Here is a 27,459-nt window from a genome sequence, read left to right as displayed (position 1 = left end):
ATGTGCAGGGGAAGCAGGTTTGTTACAGGATTTTCATGTACAGAAGGGATGAGAAACACATAGGTGAGAAACATGCTCCCTGTATATCCACTGGGTCTACACATATATAAAACTCAGTAGAAAATGAAGTAAAAAAGAGAACTTGTATATCCAGAAAAGGAATAGATTATCCTGGCCAATAACCAGTGGAGAAAGTGGGGTAACTGCTTTCAACAAAGCTCTGATGAAACCTCTGATTATCCCACTGCTATCTCCTCTGAAGAGACAAACTTACAACCATTTCAAAGTAATTACCTTTTCCCTGTTGCAATTATATAAGTTAAAAGCCCACAGGATGGTACTAGAGGCTAACATTCTCTTCACTATCCATACATGAGCCCAGATAGAGGGTAGAACATAAGGAAGTTGAAGGGCAGTGTCCTTTTGTGCTGAAGGATAAATAGTAAATCCCCCAAGGTTGTACAACAGAAGCATGGTCTCATATTGCTGATCCCTTAACACAAAGATGGAAGAAGCAGAAGGCAGGAAGAGATGGCTGCTACCAGAAATGATCAGTCTGTCTGGCTTGGCTGTGTGACTTTGATTAAGTCATTTGACCTCTATGGCCCTGCCTCTGTTTCCTCATCTTTAAAATGAAAGAATTGGCTTAGATAATCTGTAAGGTTCCTTTCAGCTCTACCATCTTCTCTGATTCAACAATGAGTAATACTTTAAATAATAGGGACAGTGTATGCTTTGCATATTTCTTCCCCTTCCTCCACCTCTCAGTGCCCACCTCTCAGGAGTCCCTGGCATCACCACCAGAGCCATAGATTGGTCACAGTTCCCTGGATTATTATCAAGTGTAGGACTATGAAAAGGATGAGAATAAAGGTAGGAGGGGAAAAGTGAAAGAGACTACTAGTGATAGTGAGAAAGACAATGGAAAAAATTTCTATCCCAGACATTTATCTTGTTATGTTGATGTGGTTACTTCTGGCTGGGAATATGCTCTAGGGTTTTCCTTCTACTGGAGCTTTAGCCGAAGTCTATGTGCATGACATACCAGGTAAGCTGGAGAAGCCCAGCCCATTGCATCACCGAAAGGGAGAATTGAAAGGGACCTTACACACCAGGTTCTTCGTTTTACAGATAAACTGAGACACAAGAGAGGAGAGATGGCTCACCCCAGTGATCACATAGCTAGGCACTGAAGGAACCAGAAAATAGAACTCAGGCTTCCTGATTCCCAGACCAGGTCTCTCTCTTCAGGATACAACATTTTACAAGTAAATCTCAAAGCTCTTTCCAATGACAGAGTAATTCCTTTAAAGCTGCTCTTGGGGAAGGAGAAGGGGAATATTCACTATACAGGGGAATAGCATTCTACTAAGCTTTTAGAGTATTCCTACTTCCTAATTTCCATATACTCCAACCCTGCCCCCACCCAATGTCCCACAGATATGCCCACCTTTCCCACTGTACCCTCTGGAACTGCTAATGTACACTTAACAAACTTCCCCTGTGGGAGTTACTAATCAAGATGGAAATGCTTCAAGTAGAATGGGTCTGGTGACAGATTGTCATCCAATGACAAGTTTAGTAAAGTCTTGAGAGCTTAGCGCCTTAAAACGGGATACTAGGTGATGATCTGGGGCCATGGCATTATACTATCTACTACGATGTGGGTTGCAAACTATATTAAAGGAGAAAGTATCCCAACTAATGAAATCAAGGATCTTTTCAAGTATTAGAGTATATTTTCAGTCTAATTATAAAGTATATCAGATTAACAACAATGCAAAAGCTATATATAAGGCCATCTTTCCTATTCTTCTCTAAGCCTCCCTGAGAAACTGAATGGAAATTTTAAAAAAAATTATCTGTAGCTTCCAGAACAACTTTTTGGGTAAAAAACTTAGGCTGTGCCATAAAGGGAAGAAAATGCTTACATAGCACCAGAATTTAATGCTTAAGTCCAGATCAGTGTTACAGGAAAGATGCCAGTGTGTCAGACTTTGAGTCAGGAAGACCTGGGTTCAAATTTCACATTAGGCACTTACTTCCTGTCTAATCCTGGGAAAGTCACTTAATCACTCTGAGCCTCCATTTTCTCATCTGTAAAATGAAATTGGACCCCATGACCAACCTATAAGGTCTCCTTCTTCCAGTTCCAAATCTCTGGTCCTATTATCCCACTGCCACATGTATCAGGAAAATATGGCTTTCTGCCAAAGACTGCTTTACATTTAACTACTTCACCAAGTTGTGTGTGTAAAATGAAGCTTGCAAACTCTAAGAAAAAAGGTCTCCATTTCCCCACCTTAAACCCAGGGTGTGTGTGTGTGTGTGTGTGTGTGTGTGTGTGTGTGTGTGTGTGTGTGAGAGAGAGAGAGAGAGAGAGAGAGAGAGAGAGAGAGAGAGAGAGAGTGAGTATATACAAGTGAGTATGTACAGATTCAAGCAGGAAGAGAAAACAATCTGTCTAAAGTGATACACCAGTTCTAGAGAGAGAATGTTATCTGCTTTGATCTCTGAGAGGTAAGCTAAGTAAGGAGAGAATACCTACAGGCAAACTGAATCCTAAGGAGGGTACTCACGGTGTCGCTTCAGTATGTTGTGTTGAGTACTGCAAATTCCCAATCAGCCAAACCCATACTCAAAATCCCAAAGCCAAGATTTTTGCGACTCTCTAACTCTTTCAGATTAAATGTATTACAGTTTCCTGGCCTCAACCCAACTCAGCAATTCAAATATATATATTCTAGAGTAATGAAACCACCTGCAAATACTAAAAGCTACTATCACCATCTTTAAACATACACACAGAACAGGCAACATCTCAAACTCAACATGTTCTAATCAGAATTTTATCATCTTTCCCTAAAAATCAATTCTTTCTGACTTCTGTTTCTATCAAGGACATCCTCATCTTGTCCCCAGTACTCAAAACTTTAGGGGTTGTTTCTTTTTTTAAGATCCTCCCTCCCTTTTCTACCTCCCACATCCAAATCAGTTAACAAGTCCTGCTGTACTTCTTCAATAGGTCTCCTAAAAGGAACATTCCTGTTGACAACATTTGAAATTGGGACTAAAGCAAAAGCTTCCTAACAGATCTCCTTGCCATCACTTTCTCCTCACTCCAAACCAGTCTCTGTACTGCTGTCAAACAAATGTTCTTCACAGTTGCCCTATAGTTTAGAGTTGCTTTGGCTATGTTCCTTTTTAGCTCAAAATCCTCAGTGGTTCCCTACTGAATTCCCATTCCCTGATGAACAGAGTTCAAACTCTTTACTTTATCCTGATTTTCATATCCTTCTGGAATTATTTCCTACTACTCCCTTCCATATAACACTATGTTCCAGCCAAAATGGACTGTTTTCACATCCTATGTCTTTGTTAATGTCATTTCCTAAGCCTGGAATCAACAAGCATTTTTCAAACACCAACTATGTGATAGGGACTGTACTAGATACTAGGGGTACTGGGGATACAAAGACAGAAGTGAAATAGTTTCTGCCCTCAAGGAGCTTACATTCTTATCGAGGGAGATAACACATACGCATAAATACAAGGTAATCTGGAGGAAGGCCAGACATGAGCAGTTGTAGGGATCAGCAATAGCTTCACACAGAAGGGAACACTTGAGCTGAGTCTTGAAGCAAACTAGACATATAGAAAAGAGCCCGTTTCAGGTATGGGGGACAGATAGTGAAAAGTCAAAAGACCAGAGATGTAGTGGCATGGCTGAGGAAGAAGGGCAATTGGGCTTGACCCTACGTCCATGAAGGATTATAATTTGTGGCTGGAAAGGTAGGTTGGGGCTTAGTCCTTCTGAAGGTCTTCAAGCTGAGACTGAACTTTTTGGACATGGAATAATGGAGATTCTTTTTATGTAGAGGTTGGACTAGACAGCTGCTGATCTCTCTTCCAACTCTCAAATTCTGTCATTTTGTGAAGTTGTGAAGGACTTAAAATGCCAGAAGAGTTTACGTTGGATCCTAGAGGTAAGAGGGAGTTACTGAAGTTTACTAAGGAGAGTGACATGCTTATACTTAAGAAAGTTATACCTTAAGAAAATTACTTTGGCAGCTATGTTGAAGATGGGGGCAGCAAGGTGGTGAAGTGGATAAAGTACTAGGTCTGGAGTTAGGAAGACTCATCTTTGTGAGTTCAAATGTGGCCTCAGACCCTTACTAGCTGTGTGACCCTGGGCAAATAACCTAAGCCTGTTTGCCTCAGTTTCCTCATCTGTAAAATGAGCTGGAGAAGGAAATGGCAAACTACTCCAATATTTTGCCAAGAAAACCCTAAATGGGATCACAAAGAGGTGGCTATGATTGAAATGACTGAACAACAACAAAGATGTAGAAGATGGATTAAAGTGGAGAGAGAGCTTGAGTCAAGGACTTCTCCCTAATCTCTGGCTTTTAAAATACTACTTCTGGTCTTCAAGATCAGCTCAAACCCCATCTCTCCATAAAGTATTCCTTTATTATTCCAATTAGGAATGATTTTTCTTTCTTCTAACCTTGCATGATCTTCCTAACATCTCTCTAAATACCCCCTTCTTTCCTCTGATACTAACACTACCCTGGTGCAGGCCCTCGTGCCTTCACATATGGACAATTACAACAGCTTTCTGGTTGGTCTCACTGCCTCAAGAATCTCCCCACTGCAGTCTATCTTCTACTCAGCTGACAAACTGTTCTTCCTAAATAGCAGGTCTGAACACTGTCATTCCCCTATTCAATAAACACCAGTGGCTCCCTGTCACTTCTAGGATCAAATACAAAATCTTCTGTTTGGCTTTGTTTCAAAGCCCTTCACAATCTGGTTCCTACACGTGTGTATGTATGTATATGTACACAAATGTGTACATATACATACACAAATGTGTATATACACATACACAAGTGTATATTATGTGTGAATGTACACACACATATAGTTTGTGATTATTTTTTATTCACTATATTATATGATATATTTGTGTGTGTTCTTTCATATTAGATTATAAACTCCATAAAGTTGCCTTACATCTAGCACACAAAAAGTACTTTGCACATTAATAAGTAATTGTTGAATGAATTAAAGGAAGGAAGGACAGATGGGCAAGTAAAAGAAAAAAAGATAAAACTATCACAAAATGCAGTTTAAATTGACATAGTACATGCCTTATAAGATTTTGGAGCCTAAGATAATTAATACTGATGTGGAGAAATTTAAATACATTAATATTTACATAACATACAAACAATCAGACAAATGGAGAATGAATCATGGGAACTGCATAAGCAAATAGGGATTTCCCCTACAGGAAAATTAGTCAGTAACTTTAATTGAATTATTAACTATATGCACTGTGTACAGAGCCCTATGCTAAGCCTAGAGCAGTGGTGGTATCAGACTCAAATGGAAACCCCCTGCAGGCTGCATATTGACTTAGAAAACCACAAATTAACATTATCTGTGTTTTAATGTATTTTTATTTATTTTGTTAAACATTTCCCAATTACATTATAATCTGGTCCAGACCCAACTTGGGAGTTTTACTGCTGAGTCTGATCTAGAATGTTATAAGTGTCGCAGACTTATTGCCTAGATCAAAGGTTCCCAAACTTATTTATCCTACCACTCCATTAAAAAAAAATACTCAGCACCCTTCTGGAAATCTACTTTATTTAACCCTTTAATGGTTTTTTTTATTTATATTTTTCCAAAAAAGTTAATTTTTTTAAAATGACATATCTTAAATTTAATAATTTATTGTAAATTTGTGGATTTTTTCCTGCATTGAAATTTTGATGGTGCAATATTGCATCATGTCACCATATAGTATCATATTATAAACAAGTCATTATATGCATATATTCCTGCTGATGCATGCTAGACTTCCCAACAATGCCTGACACACTTGCCTGCCAACACTTGCTCATTAAGACCTGTTGGTGGACTTGACCAATGATCAGTTATAACTTGCATTTTGTGTGTTTATTTGGAAAATAATACTACATCACTATAACTTTAATTCTGTTACACAACAGATGAAACATGTACGAATAGTTTTTTCAAAATTTTCTTCTCTTCTTGTGCTTCCACTGCCCCTTATTTTTATTCAATGCCCTCCAACTGCATCCCAGGCTACTACTGCCCCCCCATCAATCATTCCAGCACCCCCCCCATGGGGCAGTATTGCTCATTTTGGGAACCTTATGTAAGACAGAAGAAAAAATAAATATAATACAATGCACCTCACTTCTAGTTAATTGAGAAAATAAGATTTCAGGGATTATTTTGAATGATGGAAGGAAGAGACTATGAAAAAGATATAGCCATGGAAAAAGGATAACATAATTTATACTTAAGGAGTCAACACTGGGAAGAGGAGTTGGGGTGTAAGGGAGAGGTTGTGAGAGAAGTAATGTAGTTTTGGCATCCTGATAAATGGCAATAAAAGAGAGAATGGGAATATTGGTCATGTTCTGTGGTGGAGAAGGCACTACAGGGTCTTAAAAATGACTTACTCAGGAGTGTAATGGGCTGCCTTGGGAAGCAACATGACCTATAATCACAAGTAAAACAGATGGCCCTGGCAGCAAAATAAAAGATCAGCCAAAAGGCAATTGAGCTAAAGAGTAAATGAAAGGAGATTATACAACAGGAGAACATAGTGAAGGACTAAGCAAGACACCATCCCACAGAATCAGACTTAGAACTAGAGAGGCCTGCAGAAATCATTCTGTCCAACACCTTTCATTTTATGGATGAGGAAACAGAAGCTGAGAGGTGAATTGCCATCCAAGTCGCACAGCTAGAAAGTGGAAGAAACAGGAATTAAACATGAGTCGTTGAACTCCGAACCCAGTGATCTTTTGATTACACCAGCCTGGGAAACTTGCCTCATATTTCATTGATTAAGTTGAGGCTATTGGCAGAGGGTTCCTTCTTCCTCCTTGTTCCCCACCTCATATCACTGAGATGCCTCCTGCCGCTACCTCCTCCTTGACCTCAAAAAGAGGAGTGAGGGCAGGTAGGTGGTACAGTGGATAGAGTACTGACCCTGGAGTCAGAAGGATCTGAGTTCAAATCCTGCCTCAGATACTTACTAGCTATGTGACCCTGGGCAAGGAAAGAAAGAAAGGAAGGAAGGAAGGAAGGAAGGAAGGAAGGAAGGAAGGAAGGAAGGAAGGAAGGAAGAAAAAAGGAAAGAGAGTGACAAGTATGGACCTGAAAGTTGGAAAGATAAATTTGGTAGCTGAGTAGAAGATAAACTGGAACAAGGAGAACCTTGAGGCAGGGAGACCAACCAGAAGGTTATTGTGATGGTCCACACATGAGGGCATGAGGACCTGCATCTTCAAAAACCAGCCTGCACTTTCGGTAATTTTTGGTTCACAGCCTAGCCTGCAGAATCATAAGCATAACTTTGCTGGCATGTGAAATGAGCACAATTGTTTGGTAACTTGAATATTCTTTGGCATTGCCCTTCTTTAGGATTGGGATGTACACTGATCTTTTCCAATCCATCGGCCACTGTTGAGTTTTCCAAATTTGCTGGCATATTGAGTGCAGCAATTTAACAGCATTATCTTTTAAGATTTTAAATAGCTCAGCTGGAATTCTATCCCTTCTTATATAGTTCTTTGGTGTATTCCTTCCACCTCTTCTTAATCTCTTCTGCTTCTGTTAAATCCCTACCATCTTTGTCTTTTATCATGTCCATTTTTGCATGAAACATTCCCTTGATATGTCTAAATTTCTTTAAGAGATTTGTCTTTCCCATTGTATTGTTTTCTTCTATTTCTTTGCATTGCTCATTTAAGAAAACCTTATCTCTCCTTTCTATTCTCTGGAATTCTGCATTCAGTTGGACACATCTTTCCCTTTCTCCTTTACCTTTCATTTTCCTTCTTTTATTTGCAAAGCCAAATCAGGCTATCATTTTGCTTCCTTGCTCTTTTCTTTGGAATGTTTTTTGTTGCTGCTTCCTGTAGAATATTGTGACCCTCTGTCTATGGTTCTTCAGGCAGATCTAATCCCTCAAATCTATTCATCACTTCCACTTCATATTCATAAGGGATGATATTTAAGTCATACCTATACAATTTCTTCAATTTAAGTCAGAATTTAGCAATAAGAAACTCATAATCTGAGCCACAATCCAAGTCTTTGTTTTAATCTTTGGCTGCAAAAAAATATAATCAATATGATTTTGATACTGACCATCTGGTAATATCCATGTGTAGAGTTGCCTTTTGGGTTGTTGAAAAAAAAGCAAGTTATCTTGACAAAATTCTATTAGTCTCTGCTTTGCTTCATTTTGTACTCCAAGGCCAAACTTGCCTGTTATTTTAATTATCTTTTGATTTCCTGCATTAGCATTCCAATCCCCCCCTAATGAATTTTTTTTTTTGGTGTTATTTCTACAGTTTGTTGTAGGTCTTCATAGAACTGATCAACTTTGGCCTCTTCAGCATCAATGGTTAGACCACAGACTTGTATTACTGTGATGTTGAATGGTTTATCTTGGATCCGAACAGATATATAATTCTGTCATTTTTGAGATAATATCTCAGTACTGCTTTTCTCACCCTTCTATTAACTATGAGGGCTACTCCATTTCTTTTAAGGAATTCTTGCCCATAGTATATGCAATGATCACCTGAATTAAATTCACCATTCCCATTCAATTAAATTCACTGACACCCAATGTCAATGTTCAATCTTTCTACCTCCTATTTGACTAAATCCAGCTTACGCTGGCTCATAGATCTTACATGTTAGGTTCCTATGCAATATTGATCTTTATAGTACTGGGCTTTACTTTCGTCACCAGACACATCCACAACTGAGCTTACTTTTGGCTTTGACCCAGCCACCCCATTAGTACTGGAGCTACTTGTAGCTGTCCTCCACTCTTCCCCAGAAGCATAGTGACACCTTCCAACCTGAGGGGTTCATATTCTGATGTCATTTCTTTTATCATTTTAGTACTGTCCATGGGGTTTTATTGGCAAAGATATTACAGTGGTCTGCTATTTCCTTCTCTAGTGGATCACCTTTTGTCAGAACTCTCCTCTATGACCTGTCCATCTTGGGTAACCCTGCACAGCATAGCTCATTGTTTCATTGAGCTATGCAAGCCCCTCCACTAAGACAAGGCAAGGAACTGACATTACTATATTCTAAAGCAATGGTGTCAAACTCAAATAGAACTGAAGCCCTGCTGCTGCATACTGACTTAGACAACCATCTATGTTTGTATTGTATTTTTATTTATTTTGTCAAATGTTTCTCAATTATATTTTAATATGACTTGGGCCATACTTAGGAGGTTTATGAGCCTGTGCGCCCTGAGTTTGACACCTCTGATCTACAGGGCAGTACAACTGATATAGAACTGTGTGGCTGGAAAGGACCTTAGAGATCAATTTATCTAATCTTCTCAGTTTGAGAAAGGCCTAAAAGGCTGAAATAACTTGCACAAGATCACAAAACTTGTATAGTGATAAAGCTCACACTAGGAGGGAAGGGAAGAGACTAAGCATTTATATTGCACCTACTGTGTGCCAGGTACTAGGCTGTGTTTTTTTTTTTTTAACAAATATTACCTCATTTGATCCTCACAGCAAACAACACTGTAAGGTAAGTGCTGTTATTATCTCCACTTCACATTTGAGGAAGCCGAGGTGAACACAGACTTGAGATTTGTCCAGGCTCATATAACTAATAAGTGTCTGAGTCCAGATTTAAACTCAAGTCTTCCTGATTCCAGGCCCAGCACTCTATCCCCTGTGCCACCAGCTAGCCCAAGTCTAGAACCTACGTTTTCTGAAAATATAGCCGTCTTTTTATGAAGTCGTTGAACCTCAGAGTTGGAGGTGTTAGGGTTATCTAGGACAGTATCCTCCTTGTGTAAGAAGCCCCTCTACAATGCACTCCAGTGACCATTGAGACCAGAAGGCTCCAGGGAAGGGGTTGCTGCTGCCACACAGAGAGGCAGCTATTAGACAGCTCATTTGCCAGGAAGTTTATCCTTACATTAAACTTAAATTTGCCTCTTTGCCTTCATTTATTTTATTTATTCCTAGTTCTGTGTTAGGAGAAAAAAAATCTAATCTCTCCCACATGACAGCTCCTCAAATATTTGGCTCCCTATAAGAAAAGGGAAAGGAGCTAGACTTATGAGTCCAATGATATAGGGAACTCTGGGGTGAATAGACTCCCTCTACCAATGCAGGTCTGTATCTTTTCTGCAACTTACGGTTATAGTGAAATGCCTGCCCATACTCAAAATAAGTTAATGCCTCATACGTAAAAGAAATTAAAAGCAGAAATGCATGAACACATTTTAAATTTGGCATGTCTTATATTTTTAAGGTCTTATCTCCTTTTCTCACATACAACACAACAAGCTTAAGTAATTGACCCTCCCATGTCACCAAAAGAGTATGTCTGATCCTTCCCTGTTGCTGTTGGGCAGCTAGGTGGCACAGTGGATAGAGTGCCAGGCCCAAAGTCAGGAAGGCCTGAGTTCAAATCTGACCTCAGACACTAGCTCTGTGACCCTGGGCAAGTCACTTAACCCTGCCTCAGTTTCCTCATCTGTAAAGTGAGCTGAAGATGGAAATGGCAAACCACTCTAGTTTCTTTGCCAAGAAAACCCAAAAAAGGGGCAATGAAGAGTCAGACTTGACTGAAAACAGCTAAACAGCAGCTCCCTTTTACATACACAGCACAACAAGTTTGGGTAACTAACCCTGCTACATCACTTGAAGAGTATGCCCAATCTTTCCCTACCTGAGCTCCTGTTGTCATAGAATCCCAATTCACCACCTTACATTCCTAAATGACTCAATTTATGTAAAACAGACCTGCACAACTTAGTGGTAGGTAGGGGCCAAAATAAAAATAGGCTGAACTTCTTCAGGCCACAGATAGGTCACCCTAGAGACAAATTGACGATGGTTGGTTGCTGGGGGGGTCACATGACAAATAGAAGCGTGTGCAGTGCCCACCCTACAAGTGGACTGCAAGTGGCCCACAGGCCATATGTTGTGCAGGCCTGATGTAAAACAAGTCTAATTTTAATTTTTGCCACAATCTCAAAGTGGTTCCTAATTTGAATTTCTCCCATCAAACTTCCTTCCCAATTTTGTCATTTTCAATTTTAGACTAACAATTTCTAAAGATTTTGTTCTATTTGTAACTGAATGAAAAGCATAAAAATAACAAAGGAGGCTGAATTGTTCTTATAATTCAGCTTCTGGAAAATCACTTCTAAAGCGGTTCATTTTTTATTTCCTCTTTTTATCCTAATAATCAAATAATTGCAGAGTAAGGTAATATAGTAAAATGAAAACAAAATTATAGTTATTTCAATGATTTAAACCAATGCACTGTCCTAAATATTATAAGGTGACTCTTTAAAATAATATCTCTTCTGAAGGAAAAATGTGTATGTTTATAGTGAAGAATAATTATGTAAAATTTACACTGGCTGTTCCCTGTGCCTGGAATGTTTTCCTTCCTCATCTCTGCTTCTTGGCTTCCTTCAAATCCCTGCTGAAATTTCACCTTCTACACAAAGCTGTTCTCAATCTTCCTTAATACTGACGCCTTCCTTCTGTTGATTACCTCCTATTTATCCTGTATAGGTCTTGTTTGTATGTCGTTACTTGCATGCTATCTCTTCCACAGACTATGAGCTCCTAGAGGGAAGGGATTATCTCTGACCTATCTAAGTGGCCCCAGGTTTAAGCACATTACCCAGGCTCTTAATAAATGTTTACTGACTGACTGATAAAATAGATTTACTCTGAAACTCTTTACATAACTTTTTTTTCAAATGAAAGTTTTATTCATTCTTTTCATAGTTGTTCTCTTCATGTCAACTTTCGTTTGCATTCTCTTGCTAAAAGCACTCTTTGTGTAAACTAGATTTGGAGGGGATGAGGAGGGGGAAATAATGGCCTATATATATACAGAACAAGAATAAGTCAATTTAGAAAAATTTAGACACTTTTTCTATTGTTCAAAAATTTTAAGTACTTAAAGAATAAAAACAAATGAGCCCAAATCAACTGTGGTTTCACTTTTGAAGCTGAACACAGAAGTGGTTATGTCACCTGCTGGGAGGCTGCCACAGGCTGAACGACTGGGGCCTGAGCAGACGCCGATGCACGTAATGCCACGGAGGTCGCTGATTCTGATCCGCCCTCTGGATTCTGCATGCTCAGTTCTAAAGAAAGGAAAAGAGACATCAGAGTTGAGTGAGAAAATATTTCAGATTTTAGTCAGAAAGCCTAAAGAAGAAAATTATTAGAAGCACAAAGTTAGAAGGGTACCAACCACAAAGAGGAGTTATTATTCCAAAGACTAAATACAGAAATCCTGCTGTTACTGTGCCAGCAAGAAAAAAGGTTGCACAATTGTTCCATAGAAAGAGAAAGGGGAGGAGGGAACAGAGAATGTGTTTCTAAATATAAAATAAAAAAAGCACTGGGAAACTACTGTGTCATAGCACAACTGCAGTTATTCCTCAATAGGATGGCAATTACACTTGAGGGCCAAGAATAACTGTCTCCCTCTTTTTCAGACTGAGTTCAACTACTTTCAAAGCATTAATGATGATAATAATATTAATAAAATAGCATTGATATAGTGCCTTAAGGTTTGCAAAGAACATAATAAATATTATCTCATTTGATCCTCACAATTGTTGAGGTATTATTATTATCCCCACTTTACAGATGAGAAAACTGAAGCTGACAGAAGTTAAATGACTTGCCCAGAATCATACTTGTAAGTAAATATTTGATGCAGCATTTGAACTCAGGTTGCCCTGACTCCTAGTTCAAGCCTCTATCCATTATGTCACAGAGCTGCCTACTGACTGTCTAGTTATTTACACAAGTAAAAAGCTTTTTTGGATTGTTTTCCACTGAGAAAAGGGGATGAACCTGTGACTTGGGATGCCTATGAAACAGAACCTTTCTCACAGAGTAAGAAGGAATCTTCATAGGTCACCCAGACAATTCTAACCAAAACCAGAAGACATCTTAATAGTAGTACCGGGAATATAAACATAATCAGACAAAAGCATAAGCCAGCCCCAAAAGTGGAAAAAAGGAGATAAATAAAATCATAGATTTAGAATCTGAAGAGGAATCAGAGGTCATATCTAATCTAACTCCTTCATTTTACAGCTAAAGAAAGGAAGCCCAGGGAGATGAAGTGATTTGCCCAGTGTAACAACAGTATGTAGTAGAGCTGGGAATCAAACCAAGGTCCCTTTGACTCTAAACCCAGTGATCTTTCCACCATACTAAGCTTCCTCAACAATAGGATATCAAACACAGTAAGATTGTACTACTACAGAATGATAATCACAGTAGTGAAATATTGCCTTTCCAGATTTATTTCACATTATTCCCTGTATCTTCAAGCCAATTTAAGTGATTTATTCCCTGATATCATCCTTCTATCTCTGTGCATTGGTGTAGACAATCTCCCAAGCCTGGAATGCACACCCTCCCCATCATTATCTATTGAAATCCTTCTCCTTCAAGGCTCAGAACATATATGGCCTTCCTCCACAAAGATTTGCCTGATCCCCATCCCCTACCCCAAAGTTTAACGATCTCTCTCATTTCAAATTTTCTGAGAGCATTTTATCTCTGCCTTTCTTTTGTCCCTATCACATTCTACCTGGTATTAGGATTATTCATGTACATGCTTTATCTCCTTTCTACTATCTGCCCTTGAAATACTTACTAACAGATTGTCATTTTCATACTTCTTCCCCCAAGGACTCAAACATGTGTAGTTGATTACAAAGGGAGTAGTAATGCCTTCTTCTGTTCATATACTCATCTTCTTTCTTTAAAAGAATGCCAAAGTATTGTATCTCTTTTATGTTTGACATATAGAACTTTCTAATATGTATTTCAAAAAGAAATCTACTTTATAAGCTAATGCAATAACATCAGCACAAAATAGAAGAGACCAGTTTTGGTCTATCTAAATACTACAGAATCTTTAAGCTGCCTTTATTTGCAAATATGCAACTCATCTGCTTAAGTATTCTGAAGAATTTTCTGTTCCTTACAGTCTTTCCTAAAAGCAAAGAAAGAGTTGAAGTTGCCTAAAGAAGTCACTAGTTCACCTCATACATGCAAATTGGCAAAAAATAACCCAAAAATGGCAACAGTCACTGCTGGAGGAGTTGTGAAATGATAGACACACAACTGCATTTTTGGAGGAGCTGGGAATAGTACAACCATTTTGGAAAGCAATTTTAAATTATGTAAATAAAGTGACTAAAATGACCATATTTTTTGAACTAGAGACTCCAATATTGGGTTTGTACCATAAGGAAACCATTGGTAAGAAGAAAATCCCCATATATAACAAAATATTTATAGCTGCACTTTATGTGACAGCTAAGAATCAGAAACATAGTACATATCCACTGATTGGGGATTGGCTAAATAAATTGTGGCACATGAATGTAATAGAACATTACTGTGCTGTAAGGACTTAATTTAAAATACAAAAAAAAAACCCCAACAAAACCCCACCTCTGCCTTCACGCCCTTAGCAGCTATTTTACTATTTAATAATCTTAACCTATAAGTTTTACAATCTTATTTTAAAACTTTTGGCTTTACTAGTATACAGAAATGGGAATCTGCTAGCTGTCTGTATATGTACCTTCAGGAAGAAGAGAATATTATAAAATTGGCTGGGGGGGGAGTGGGGAGAAGACCACATGACATTTTTGATAACAAATGATGACAAAGTTTTTAAATATGTATATACGTATTTGTCATGATTACAGGAGAAAAGGGGTAAATCTCAATATTTACTGATGTTAAAAGTTATACACACCCCCCGATGTCACTGTCAGAGCTTTAGAATACTTAACTGGATGGACTGATTTGACCTATAACTAAGAAGACCCCTGAACACCAGTCACTCAGAACCTCTGGAGGGCAGTGTTGTGCAGTAGAGTAGACAGGAAACAAGAATGGAATTGCGCTCAGCTGCAGAAGCCTGGTTCTAATGGGGCCTTGAGTTAAGTCAATGAAATTTTTCTCCAAGTCCCAGGTTTCTCATCTGTAAAATGAGAATTACACTACCTACATTCCCTGCCTCACAGGGATGTGGTGAGGAAAGCATTTGGTGAAAGGGGATGTATAAATGTGAGTTACCATTAAGTATTAGGACATCTCCCAAATTCTTTTCTACTTAACCACAGACTTTCTACCTGTTGAATTTTCTGAAACTCAGTGTGCTATCCTCTGGATTTTTTTCTTTTCTTTCATCTCCCTTCTTCATTGGCCTGTTAGAAGGTGGTCATCATATGGCTTTTTGCTTACAATTTACTGTACTATCAGCTACTCACATCTGAGGATTTGGTTACAGTGCTACAACAGGAAAACAATGAAGCCAAGGAAGAGAAAGGAAGATAGAATGAAGGAAAAATCACAACATGCTAATGACAGAAGCAGAGAACTGACCTGCTGAGATCAGTTTTACCCACAGGAATCATTTGCTTTATTTGTCCATAGTCGGCCTGGTCAAAGTGCTGGAGACAAACTTAAGGACTATGCTGCCACCACTTTCCTCAGGATTTGCCATGCACAAAAAGTAGGGCCAAGAGCTTCCAGGTTAATGAGTTCCCATCATCTGACACATTGTTCATTGTGTGTTCCCTGATTGTTTATCCTTTAAATCCCAACTCAAACAGTATCCCTTCCATTGAAGCCTTCCTTGTAAGAATAAAACTCGCATTTAATAGGAGTTTAAGGTTGACAGCTATTTTACTCATAACAGTCCTGCGAGGTAGGTAGCATAAGTATTATTATCCCATTTTACAGATGAGGAAACTGAGGCTCTGAGAAGTTAAATGACTTGGCCACACTCACATAGGGAAGTATAAATGTGAACTATTGTTACTATGACATCCCACAATCCCATTTTTATTTAACCATGGACTTTCTACCTGTAAGATTCAAACCCTACTCTATAAGAAAGTCTTGAATCCAGCTTTTTTACCCACTGTTATCAGAGTAAACCCCTCTCCCCTTTCTTTTATTTTTCTTGGAGGATGTCTATTGGATATTGTAGTATAATGTAGTTCTCTTCCCCTTGTGTCCTATCCTCCTACCAGACCACGACCTCTAAGAGGATAAATTTTGTATCTCCCACAGCACCTGGCACAAGTGAATTAGCATCTGGTGAATGAACTGAATAAAGAAATGAAAGTTCAGCAGCCTCAGTCTGAGATAGAGAATAGTTACTCCTTCCCACAACTCTAGGCAGGATTCAAGAATCAAGCAGCTAAGGAAAGCCCAAGATTGAATCCTCCCAGACTATAAAGTATTGTAAAGCTTTGGCCCTTATCACAAAGTAGCTCTAGATAAACATTTTGGAAGCAATAATGTTTCAAATGCCACCTTATCCATGAATCTTTTCTTGATAGCCCTACCCCAAAATGGTAACAACCTCCTACCTCCAAACTCATGAAGCACCTACCTTCAAACCTTCTAGTGCATTTATTGTGTATTATTATACCTTATAATTATTTATGTATCTTGCTGAATGAATGAAAACACCTTTCTTAAGCATGTACTATGTGCCAAGCACTGTGCTAAACTAAATATTCCTTAACTGAATGAATATCCATAATATAATTTGTTTTCTTCTAAAGCACCTATGTGAGAAACAAATGCAGTGCCTAGAAAACGAAACACAAAATTGTACCATCTTCTTTCTTTATCCTTTGACAGAATAGAGCATCATATACCTAGAATCCTATTTGGGTAATGCTGGTTGCTGTTCCTCAAAGACCCAGCAGAACTAGATTTTCTCACATTTACTCTATCTCGTCTAACTCATCTTTCTCACCACTGTCAAAATGATCTTCCTTTCTTATGTATATGTGATCTCTCCTCTGTTTAAAACTCTTCAAAACCTCCCTTGTTATCTAGTGAGAAAAGTTCAAACTCCTCACACTTTCCCATGAGTATGCCTTTGCTCATACAGTTTTCTGTTCCTGAAATGGACTCTGCTTTTCCCTATTGAATGCCTACCCATCTTTTAAAGCAGGAATTCTTACCACCCACACCCCCAAACTCCTTTGGCAGTTTGGTGAAGCCTCTGGACTTCTTCTCAGAATAATGTTTTTAAATGTTTAATGTTTTAAATGTTTAAATTTAACTACATAGGATTATACAAAGGAAACTGATTATATTGAAATATAATTACCAACTTTTTAAAAAAAAAAAAAAACAAGTTCACAGACTCCAGGTTAAGAATTCCTGCTTTAAAGCCTATCTCCAGGAACTGCCACCCCCAGAAAGCCTGCCCTAATCCCCCTGGTCCATAGCCCTTCCTTCTTAGCACCCTCCCTATGTCATTCTGGTTGAACTCCTACACAGCACAGACCTGTACCTGACAGTAAGCATGCTCCATAAAGACAGGCACACACCAAACAGAATGTTCTCTGTTTCTGTCATACATATCTGTATGGCTGTTTAATTGAGAAGCATGTGTGCAGTGCCAAGGTTCAGAGGCTATTGCTAAGGTCCAAAGCAGCCTCTTCATTTTGCATCAGCAGAGGGCAGTGGAATAGAATACAGAGAAAAAGGAAGAGAAACAAGAAGGCAGTTTCCATTCGAAATTGGGGAAATGAGTTTACGGGAGACTCTCAAATTTTATATATTCAAGAGGACGACTGGTACCTGTGGCGACTAGGAAAACATGGACCTGGTGAGATTTTAAGGCAAGTGGGAGGAAAATAGTAACCATTAGCAGAGTCCTCTCTGACACCTACAAAAACTGGCATTGTTCTGGGAGTGAGGCACAATGGAAAAAGGAAAGCCATGAGGCCATCTGTAGAAGGGAGTGGTAGAAACTCATTGGAGAAGAGAGCCTAGAATAGATATCTTGGAAATTTTGATTACATTAGGATTGCAAAGAAAAAGAGACCAGATTAGAGGGGACATGAATCAGGGAATGAGGATCAAGAGCAGACAGAGAGGACAGATAAGAGACTAAGAGAAATTATTTTTGGAAAGGGGTACAAAAAATGAAATTTAAACAACTAATGAAAAGGACTCACTGAAGGGGAGTAGAGGAAGGAGAAGAAGGAGGAATCTACTTGACTGAGAGGAAAAAGGAGGGAAAAATTATATAACCATATGAAAGCAAGAGAGAAAAAGGAATTAATAAGCAAAATCAAAAACTAATAAGCAAAAATTTAAAGAAGGGATCAAGGGTACATGGAAGAGATCCAGTGGGAACAGAGACACCTTAATAAAGATTAAGGTAAAATAACTGAAGGAACATAGTACTGCATTTACAGCATAAGGAAGGGGGGGGAAAGTCCTAACTTGGAAAAAAAAATTAGAGGCGGATAGGGGAAAAATGAAAACCTAACTCTCAACACTTTAAATGTGAATGGGTTAAACAATCCAATAAAACAAGAAAGAGTGACAGATTGGATAAGAAAACAAAACAAAATGCAACCCTACAATTTGTGGCTTACAAGAAACATGTACACAATAAAAGATATACACAAAATAAAACTGAGGGAATGGAACAAAATTTATTATGGATCAAGTGAATCAAAAAAATAGGAGTTGTAATCATGCTATGTGACAAAGCAAAAACAAACATTCAAAAAATAAAAAAGCATAAACAAGGAAACTATATTAAGCTGAAAGGAACCATCAATAGCAAACCAATATCAGCAATAAACTTACATGCTCCAAATGCCTTTGCATCCAAATTTATAAAAGAAACATCTGAGCTACAAGAAGACATAGATAGTAACACAATAGTGACAAGAAATTTCAATCTCCCTCTCTCAGTTTTGGATAATTCTAACAGAAAGGTAAACAAAAGAGAAAATGTGGAACCGAACAAATTCCCAGAGAAACTAGAATGAAAAGAATTATGGCATCTTCTAAACGGGACAGCAAAAGAAAACAAATATTTCTCAGCAGCACATGGAACTTTTACAAACACTGACCATATATATACCAGGGTGGAGAGGTATTGAAAACAAATATAAATAGGAAAAAATAATTAATATATCCTTTATAGACCTTAGTGATCAGGGACTACAAACAAAAAATACAGGCCCGAGTAGAGACATAACACTGAAATCCTAAACAATGTGATAGTCAAAGAACAAATCAGAGAAACAATGACTTTGTAAAAGAAAAGAGTAATGATGAATCAGTATACCAAAATTTTTGGTATGTAGCTAAAGCAGTCCTCAGAAGAAAAATCATGTCCTTACAAATATACATTAACAAAATAGAAAAAGAGAACAGAACTTGCATTTTAAAAAATTAGAAAGGCAGCAAACAACCAAATTTAAAATAAGCACAAAAGAGATATTAAAAATTAGAGAACAAATAAATTAGAAACAAAAGCATAGAAATAATAAAAACTAAAAGCTGGTTCTTTGAAAAGATGGATAAAAATGATGAACCTTTAGCTAATCTGATTTAAAAGGGAGCAGAGAAGGCAGAGTAAAGGCAGGGATCACCTGAGCTCTCCCTCAAACCCCTCTAAATACCTTTAAAAAATGACTCTAAACAAATTCTAGAGCAGCAAAACCCACAAAAAGACTGAGTGAAACAAATTTCCAGGCCAAGACAACTTGGAAGGTTGACAGGAAAGGTCTGTTGCACGAGGGTGAGAGGAGCACAGTTCCTGCCAACACAGACCAGGCCCCCAGCAAACCCAGAGCAGGTCTTGGGCTACTGAATCACTAGCTGCAGTGGTGGTTTCCAGATCTCCAGGAGCAGGCCTTGGGAATGAATGAATCGGCAGTGGCAGTGGCTGTGGCTTCTTCCAGAGTTCTCAGCCCATAGACAGTAAGTGGGGTCAAACAACTGGTCAGAAGATTACAGAAAAAACAGAACTCAATAAGCCAATGTTTGATAAAGTGGAAAAGATAAATTACTTAGGAAGAAACTCTTCATTTGGGGAAAAAAAAACTACTGGGAAAACTGGAAAGCAATCCAGCATGAATTAGGCTTACACCAACATTTTACAATATGTTCCACAATACATTCTAAATGAATACATGACTTTAATATTAAAGATCACAACTATTAAGAAATTAGAAGAGAATCAAATCTTATTCTTCCCACAACTATGGGTAGGAGATATATTCTTAACAAACAAAAAAAGAGATAGAGACAATTACAAAACATAGATAACTTTGATTGCTAAAAATTGAAAAGCTGCTGCACAGATAAAATTAATATACCTAAGATAAGAAGGGAAGTGGCTGAAGTGGTTGAATAAGGAAAAAAATTTGTAGCTAATTTCTCTCCTAAAGGTTTGGTTTCCAAGATACAAAAACAATACATACATATGTACATACATGTGTTTATGTGTGTGAGTGTATATACATATATATGTCTAATAGTCATTCCCCAATAGATAAATGGTCAAAGGATATGAACAAATACTCCAAATTACTAATAATGAGAAATACAAATCTTAAAATAACCCTGAAGTTTTACTTAATGCTCTGCAAGTTAGCAAAAATGACCAAAAAAAAAAAAGGCAATAATCAACGTTGGAGGGGTTGGATAGTCACACTAATACGTTGTTGGTGGAGCTATGAAATGATACAACCATTGGGAAAACAATTTGGAATCATGCAAATACAATGACTAAAATGCCCATAACTTTTAAACCTGAGACTCCAATTCCAGGCTTGTACCACAAAGAAGCCATTGATAAGACAAAAGTCCCCATATACATCAAAATATTTATAGCTGCACTTTATGTGATTGCTAAGAATCTGAAAGAAAGCAGATGCTCCCTGAATGAAGAATGGCTAAAAAAAATATATGGTACATGAGTGTAATGGAATATTACTGTGCTGTTAAGAAATCGTATGTAACATAGAGAAATGTGGAAAAATCTGTACGAAATGATGCAGAGTGAAACAAGCAGAGCCAACAAAACAACGTACACAACAACAGCAACAACAATGTGAGTGGAAAGACCGCCTACATACCAAAACATCAAAAGCAAATATAACAAAATTACAAAGATCAAGTCGAACTCCACTGAAAGAGACATAAGAAGACATCCCCCAACCCACCCCTCTATGGAGATGGGAGGTCCACAGGTGTTACATGTTGCACATTTTTAGATTTTTTTCCTATATATTGGTCAGTTGTGCTGATTTCTTTTTCTCTCTCTAAAAAATAAAATTTGTGGGGCAGCTAGGTGGCACAGTGGATAGAGTACCGGCCCTGAAGTAAGGAGGACTTTGAGTTCAAATGTGACCTCAGACACTTGACACTTACTAGCTGTGTGACTCTGGGCAAGTCACTTAACCCCACTGCCTAGCCAAAAATAAATAAATAAATAAGCAAATAAATGAATGAATGAATGCACAAATAAATAAATGAATGAATGAACAAACAAATAAATGAATGAATAAATAATTAAACAAATAATTAAATAAATAAATAAATAAATAAATAAGTGAATAAAGTGAAATTTGTTACATGAGATGGGTCTCTGGAAGGGGAAGGAGGAAGAACACTTTGGACAACTATGATGATGTAAGAAACAGAAGGTATCAAAAAAACCCCTTATTTTCACAAAACGATGTAAGCACTTTGAGGGCAGAGACTGACTTTCTTTTAGCTTGTATTTGTACCCCCAGTGCTTAGCAAAGTGTCTGGCAGAGAGTAAGTGCTTAATAAATACTTGTTGTTTGTCTACCTGCTTCTCCCTTCTCATCCCTCACTCTCACAACAGGTGTCATGGAGAGATGTCATCACAGGCACAATCAATTAACTGGCTGATTTCAGACAGATATGAGTTGGTTCCTTCCTAAACTTTCCTTTCTCAAATTTTTTATCTCCTGTCCCCTATACAAGAGAGAAATATTCAAGTGGGACCTTAAATTCATTGATTTGCAAGTGGTAAATAAAAAGGATATGGCTGGCATCAGAAGTCTGACTATTTAAGGAAGAAGGGTGGGGTCCAACAGAACAGCAAAAACCCAACCCTAGCTTTTGCCCAATGAACTTATCAGAATCAGCCTCTTAACCTTTTATGTAAAAAAAAAAGTAGTTTCTAAATCAAGCAGATTTTATTTGCCTAATAAAGAAAGGTTTGACCATCAAAATTGGTCAAGGGAAATGTACAAATGTAAAAGAGGAGTTGCAGAACTGACTTTCAATCAGCTCATATCTACACTCAGGTGTATTTTGGTTCTACCTAAGAAAATAAAGATAAAATCCAAATGGCCTTTTGGAGGAGCTTCAGAGGAAACTAAAACACAGGGAGACCTCTGCTCTGGTTTATAAGAGAATGTATAGGGAATTTAAAAAGGGAAATGTAGCCAAGTCCAGATTAATGCATCAATGAATGAATCTGCCTGGATATAAAAGGAAGAAGCTTCTGTTTACATGCAAATATTCTGGTAACCAAGTAACTAGTAATGACAGGAAAGGAAATGCAGAAAAAGATGGGGATAATTTCTGGGCTCTATTCTTTACTCAGCCACTAACTCACTTTGACCTTAAAAAATCTTCTTTTTCCCCTTTTTGCCTGTTTCCCCATATGTTAAGCAGTGATAATATCACCTACCTTACACAGTATGAATTAATATTTACAAACTATTTGAACATCTTGGATAGTAGTTTTAGTAAGAGCCAGAAGAGTATCAAGTCACTTTAGTTACTGATAAATAAATGCTTACTTTGGAGAGACAAATGAACTCTTTTGGCAACCAGAATAACATTTAAATCATACTTCCCAGGTATTCAGTGGTACATTAATGGCACAAAAAGTTCATGTCCCCAAAGAATAATTTCTCCCTATTAGTCTGTAGGACTAAATTTTTTTTTAGGACTAAATTTTTTAAAAGAACAACTTGGAACTCAACTAGAGTGACACTTATGAACACTAGTTTAATTTATAAAGTAGTCGTTCATAGTAATTCTCTACTAAAGTCCTACTTGAACGTCTCCTTGCTGCATGGAAGTAATCCTGGGTTCCTGAGTCCACAAGCTCTGGTAGATCCCCCTAATCCCAAAAGGCTTTAAGCAGAGGTTTGCTGGCAGATTGTGTCTGTTGCCTCAGAACTAGCCTGGCAAAGAAGAGGGAGGCTCGTCGCCACAATACTGAAAATGCGGTTGACAATTTTTTTTGGCCACAGAAAGTCAATCTATGTCAGCAACAGTAGTATCCTCACCAATGAAAATATTATCCTATCACCAGTCACATCTTGCCAAACCCCAACCTTGGATTACTCCCACCATCTGCCTTCTCAGACCCAATTTAAGTGCTGCTAAACAAAGAGGAGGAAATCAGAAAACCATGCCGACTGGATCCACTACAAAACTATATCACATAATCTCAACTGGACCCTCACCACAGCAAGTAAAACCTTTTACACCTCCCTAATCAATTAACTATCCCACAGACTACAGCAGCTGTTTTAAAGATTCTTATCTCTCCTCAAACTTCCCACAGGATCCTTTCTCCAATACACTTTCAGTTGAAGAATCTGCCTCACACATAATTCAATGAAAAAATTGAGACCATTCACTAAGAGCTCATTCTCCTCTCTTCCTCCTCAACTCATAACACTCAAATGTCTTTTCCATCATCTCCTCTTTCACCCCATTCCACATGAAAAGGTAGTCCCTCTCTTCAATTAGGCAAATCCTTCTGCATACCCTTAATCTGATCTCATCTTGTCAGGTTTTGTTTTTTAACAAATTGCCCCTTCTATCATCCCCACTCTTTCTAATCTTCAATCAATGGGACACACTGTAATTTGACTCTAACATAGTGATGTAATTTTGGTCCTCTTTGAGAACAAAGGACAACAACCAACCAGTCAACAATTCTGAAGGACTTAAGTTGACAAATGCTGTCCAGCTCCAGAAAAAGAACTGATGAAGTCGGATTGCAGATTGAAGCAAACTATTTTTCTTCTTTTGTTTCATTTTTTTGTTTGTTTTCTTTCACAACATCACTAATATGGAAATGTTTTACATGACTGCACATATATAATCTATATCAAATTGCTTGTTTTCTCAACGAAGGGAGAGAAAAGGGAAGGAGAGAATTTGGAACTCAAAATTTTAAAAAACAAATGTTAAAATTTGTTTTTACACGTAACTGGAAAAAATAAAATATTTTATTAAAAAGACATCTCAAATATTACCTTCTTCAAGAAGGCTTTCTTAGTGTCTTCCCTCTACAATTGCCTTCCATTAACATTATATATACACATATATCTTGTATCTATATAGTTATTTACATATTGTTTTCTTGGGGGCATGAATGCTATTTTTCCCTCTTTTTGTTTTTTAAATCTACAGTGCTTAGCATGCTGCCTGGCACATAGTAGGTACTTAATAAATGTATGTTGACTATTTGAAGAATCATTGACAAACATTATAATCATCCTCTACTAAAGACTTACTCTAATGTTTCATCATGGAGCAGGGATGACCTGGGTTCTTGCAGCCTATAACCTCAAGGTTCAAGCTCTAGCATGTCCTACACCAAGTTGGAAAGACTTCTTCTATTGACCAGGTGATAGATTATATGTATGTAGTTCAAGAATAAGCCTAGCTAAATCTGGAAATGTTCATCCACTGGTTGGCCATGGTGTGATGAATTTGTTATCTACAGAAACTCTCAAAGACAATCTACAAAATTATAAAGGGGTTGAGAGTTGAGTCAATGGAAGGAGTAACCACGCCAACAAAATTTCAGATCCTTGAAATTCTAAAATATGGTTATTCTTTATAATAATTCCAGAGCTACTCCAAATAATTTTGTTTTCTACTTTTGGATCCTTCTTAAAACTGGAGAAAGATTGGAAGAACATTTAAGAATATATTTTCCCTATCCCCTTCTAACAGTTAACATTTATCTAGTACTTCAAAGTCTGCAAAGCACTTTCTATATATAGTCTCATTTTATCCTCACATTAGTCCTGGGTGGGGTGGGGTGGGGTTCTATTATTAGCAGCCACAAAGGTACTGGGTTCGGTTCGTCATTCATAATGCAACTAACATCTGAAGAACTGTGAGCTCTAAGATTCTAATCACGTTGTGTAAGATCTGGAGAAAAGGCAAAGAGACTGCAGTAACTAAGCATGTGGTTATGAGGACCTGGACTATGTCTATGGGATTGGAGAAGAGTGAGAGTGTCCAAGAGAACCCACTTGATCCCAGCTGTCTTGAATTTCAAATTATGTCAAGTGAAACAAGTAATTCCTACCCCTCTTGATCATTTTTGTAACAACAGCTATTTCTTCATCCTTAAATTTCTTTTTGGGAACAGAAAAACTCTCAAGGAACACCACTGGTCCAGGAAACCACTCTAAAATAAACAACCATCAAAATCATAATTCCTTTTACCTCCTATGGAAGCATGCAACCCTGAAACCTAAGCAGTGTTTTGAAAAACTAATAATTCATATTATAGATGCCCTGGTCTGAACTCCCTGATTTCCCTTGAATAAAGATATAATCCCTCTTAAAGAACGCAATTCAGAGAGTATATTAAGTCCCCAAGAACACAGAACTTATAGCTAGGTCCCCAAAGAGAGTTTATGATGGTCAAACCAAGAGCAAGAAAGTTAACCAAAATGAAAAGAGGTGCTCCTTTGGTTCACCACCGACCAGATTGTAAGAGGGAGTACAATGAAAGAACACAGTTTCAGGATTACATCTTCTCCAAAGGAATCTCCCTACATTAATATTGATTTCTTTAGTAATTCTAATGTGTATACCCTTTGACACAACAATACTACTACTAAATCTGTACCACCAAAGAGAGCAAAAAAAAAAAAGAGGAAAAGGCCCTATAGGTACAAAAATATTTATAGCCGCTTTTTTTGTGGTTGCAAAGAATTAGAAACTGAGGAGATGCTCATCAATTGGGGAATGATTGAACAAGTTGTGGCATATGAATTGTGATGAAGCACTGTCATGCTGTAAGAAATGATGAAGGGATGGTTTCAGGGAATTTATATAAAGTGATACAAAGTAAAGTGAGCAGAATTGGGAGAATAATCTACACAATAACAATACTGTAAAGATAATCAACTGCGAAAAATTTAGTAATTGATCAACACAATGACCCGGCACAATTCCAAAGGACTAATGATGCAAATATTATTCACCTCCAAATCAAGAACTAATGGACTCAGACTGCAGATTGATGCATATTTTTTCCTCTTTCTTTTCCTTCCTTTTTAAAGAAGCATGGCTAATGCAGAAATTTGTTTTGATGACTTCATATTTGTGATGGGTTTTGTATTTCTTGCCTTCTCAGAGGGTAGAGGAGAGGTGAGGGAAGGGAAAGAATGTGGAATTGAAAATAAAATAAAACCAAATTTAAAAAAGATTTTTAAAAACCTTAATTGAAACTACATTTTTGTTGTTGTTTTAACATTACTGTAGAACTTCATCTTTTCTTTTACAATTACTACAAAATATGAGTAGTACTGCCTGAGGAATTAGACAACATAATGAAGCATCATATATCTTGGTCTTTCCTGATTTAGGAAGAGAGGAATTTAACTGTTCAGAACCTTTTCCCAAGCAGACGCTTATACATTTAATAGTATCTTTGAAAAATTTGGATAAAATCTTTCAAGGTAAGATATACTTGTTTTTTTCTTACATGTTTTTATGGAAATTTTTTAAATGATTTTTCTCAGTGGAAAACATCTAAGCATCCTCTACTTTTTCACCTTCTCCTTTGCTGGTGGACTAATATTTTGAATTTTATTCTTGATAAAATGTCTTACATAGTAGGTGCTTAATAAATGTCAAATTGAATTTGTCTTCCTTCTCCAAAAAGGAATATGGTAGTAACTAAAAACTTTAATGAACCTGGTTAAGAATAACAACCCAGGAGGTCTCTTGAATGATGAAGGATTTTGGTCCTGAGGCACAGCTAGAGGCCTACTCTAAACAGACTTACCTTAGAGTAAGTTTTCAGAAAGGGTAGTATCTCCAAACTACCACAAAGAAAAAAAATTAATAAAACTCAACTTTGTTTTTTTCTAACTTTCTCTTTCTTTCTTTCTTTCACTAGATTTGTAAGGACCAGGATAGGGATTAGTGTGGGGATCTTCCACTGAGCAACTTCTTTTGCCAATGCAACTAGGCATCTTCTCTGTAGCACAGTCTTAAAAGAGTTGATTATCTAAAAGAAGCAACCTGGTATAGTGCACAGAAAGCAATGGCCTCCTCACTGATCTCTCTGTCTCTGGAACTGTCCCTCTCTAATTCATCTTCTACACAGCTGCCAAGGGATAGTTCTACTTAACACCTCTAACCATACTACTCCCCTGCTCAAGAGGCTCCAGGAACTCCCTTTTGCTTATAGGATAAAACATAAATTTCCCTATAGGGCAATTAAAGCCCTTTCCCAGTCAGC

General features: G+C 37.6%; 1 protein-coding gene across 7 annotated transcripts in view; it reads right to left on the bottom strand.

Annotated features, from left to right (window-relative positions):
* Positions 1-27,459, bottom strand: part of RFX2 (regulatory factor X2) — a 168,763-nt gene that overhangs the window by 73,849 nt on the left and 67,455 nt on the right. For all 7 annotated transcript variants that reach the window (XM_020971291.2, XM_078153973.1, XM_078153976.1 and 4 more), the window contains exon 2: positions 12,111-12,223. In XM_020971291.2, the coding sequence (XP_020826950.1) occupies positions 12,111-12,215 (105 nt within the window). In that variant the 5' untranslated portion in view covers positions 12,216-12,223. The remainder of the gene's footprint in view (positions 1-12,110; positions 12,224-27,459) is intronic.

The sequence above is a fragment of the Phascolarctos cinereus genome, unplaced genomic scaffold, assembly GCF_003287225.1.
Source record: "Phascolarctos cinereus isolate Bilbo 61053 unplaced genomic scaffold, phaCin_HiC Scaffold_4;HRSCAF=312, whole genome shotgun sequence".
NCBI classification, from domain to species: domain Eukaryota; kingdom Metazoa; phylum Chordata; class Mammalia; order Diprotodontia; family Phascolarctidae; genus Phascolarctos; species Phascolarctos cinereus.
Note: the sequence above shows the minus strand (reverse complement) of the source record. Positions and strands in the feature narration are given on the sequence as shown.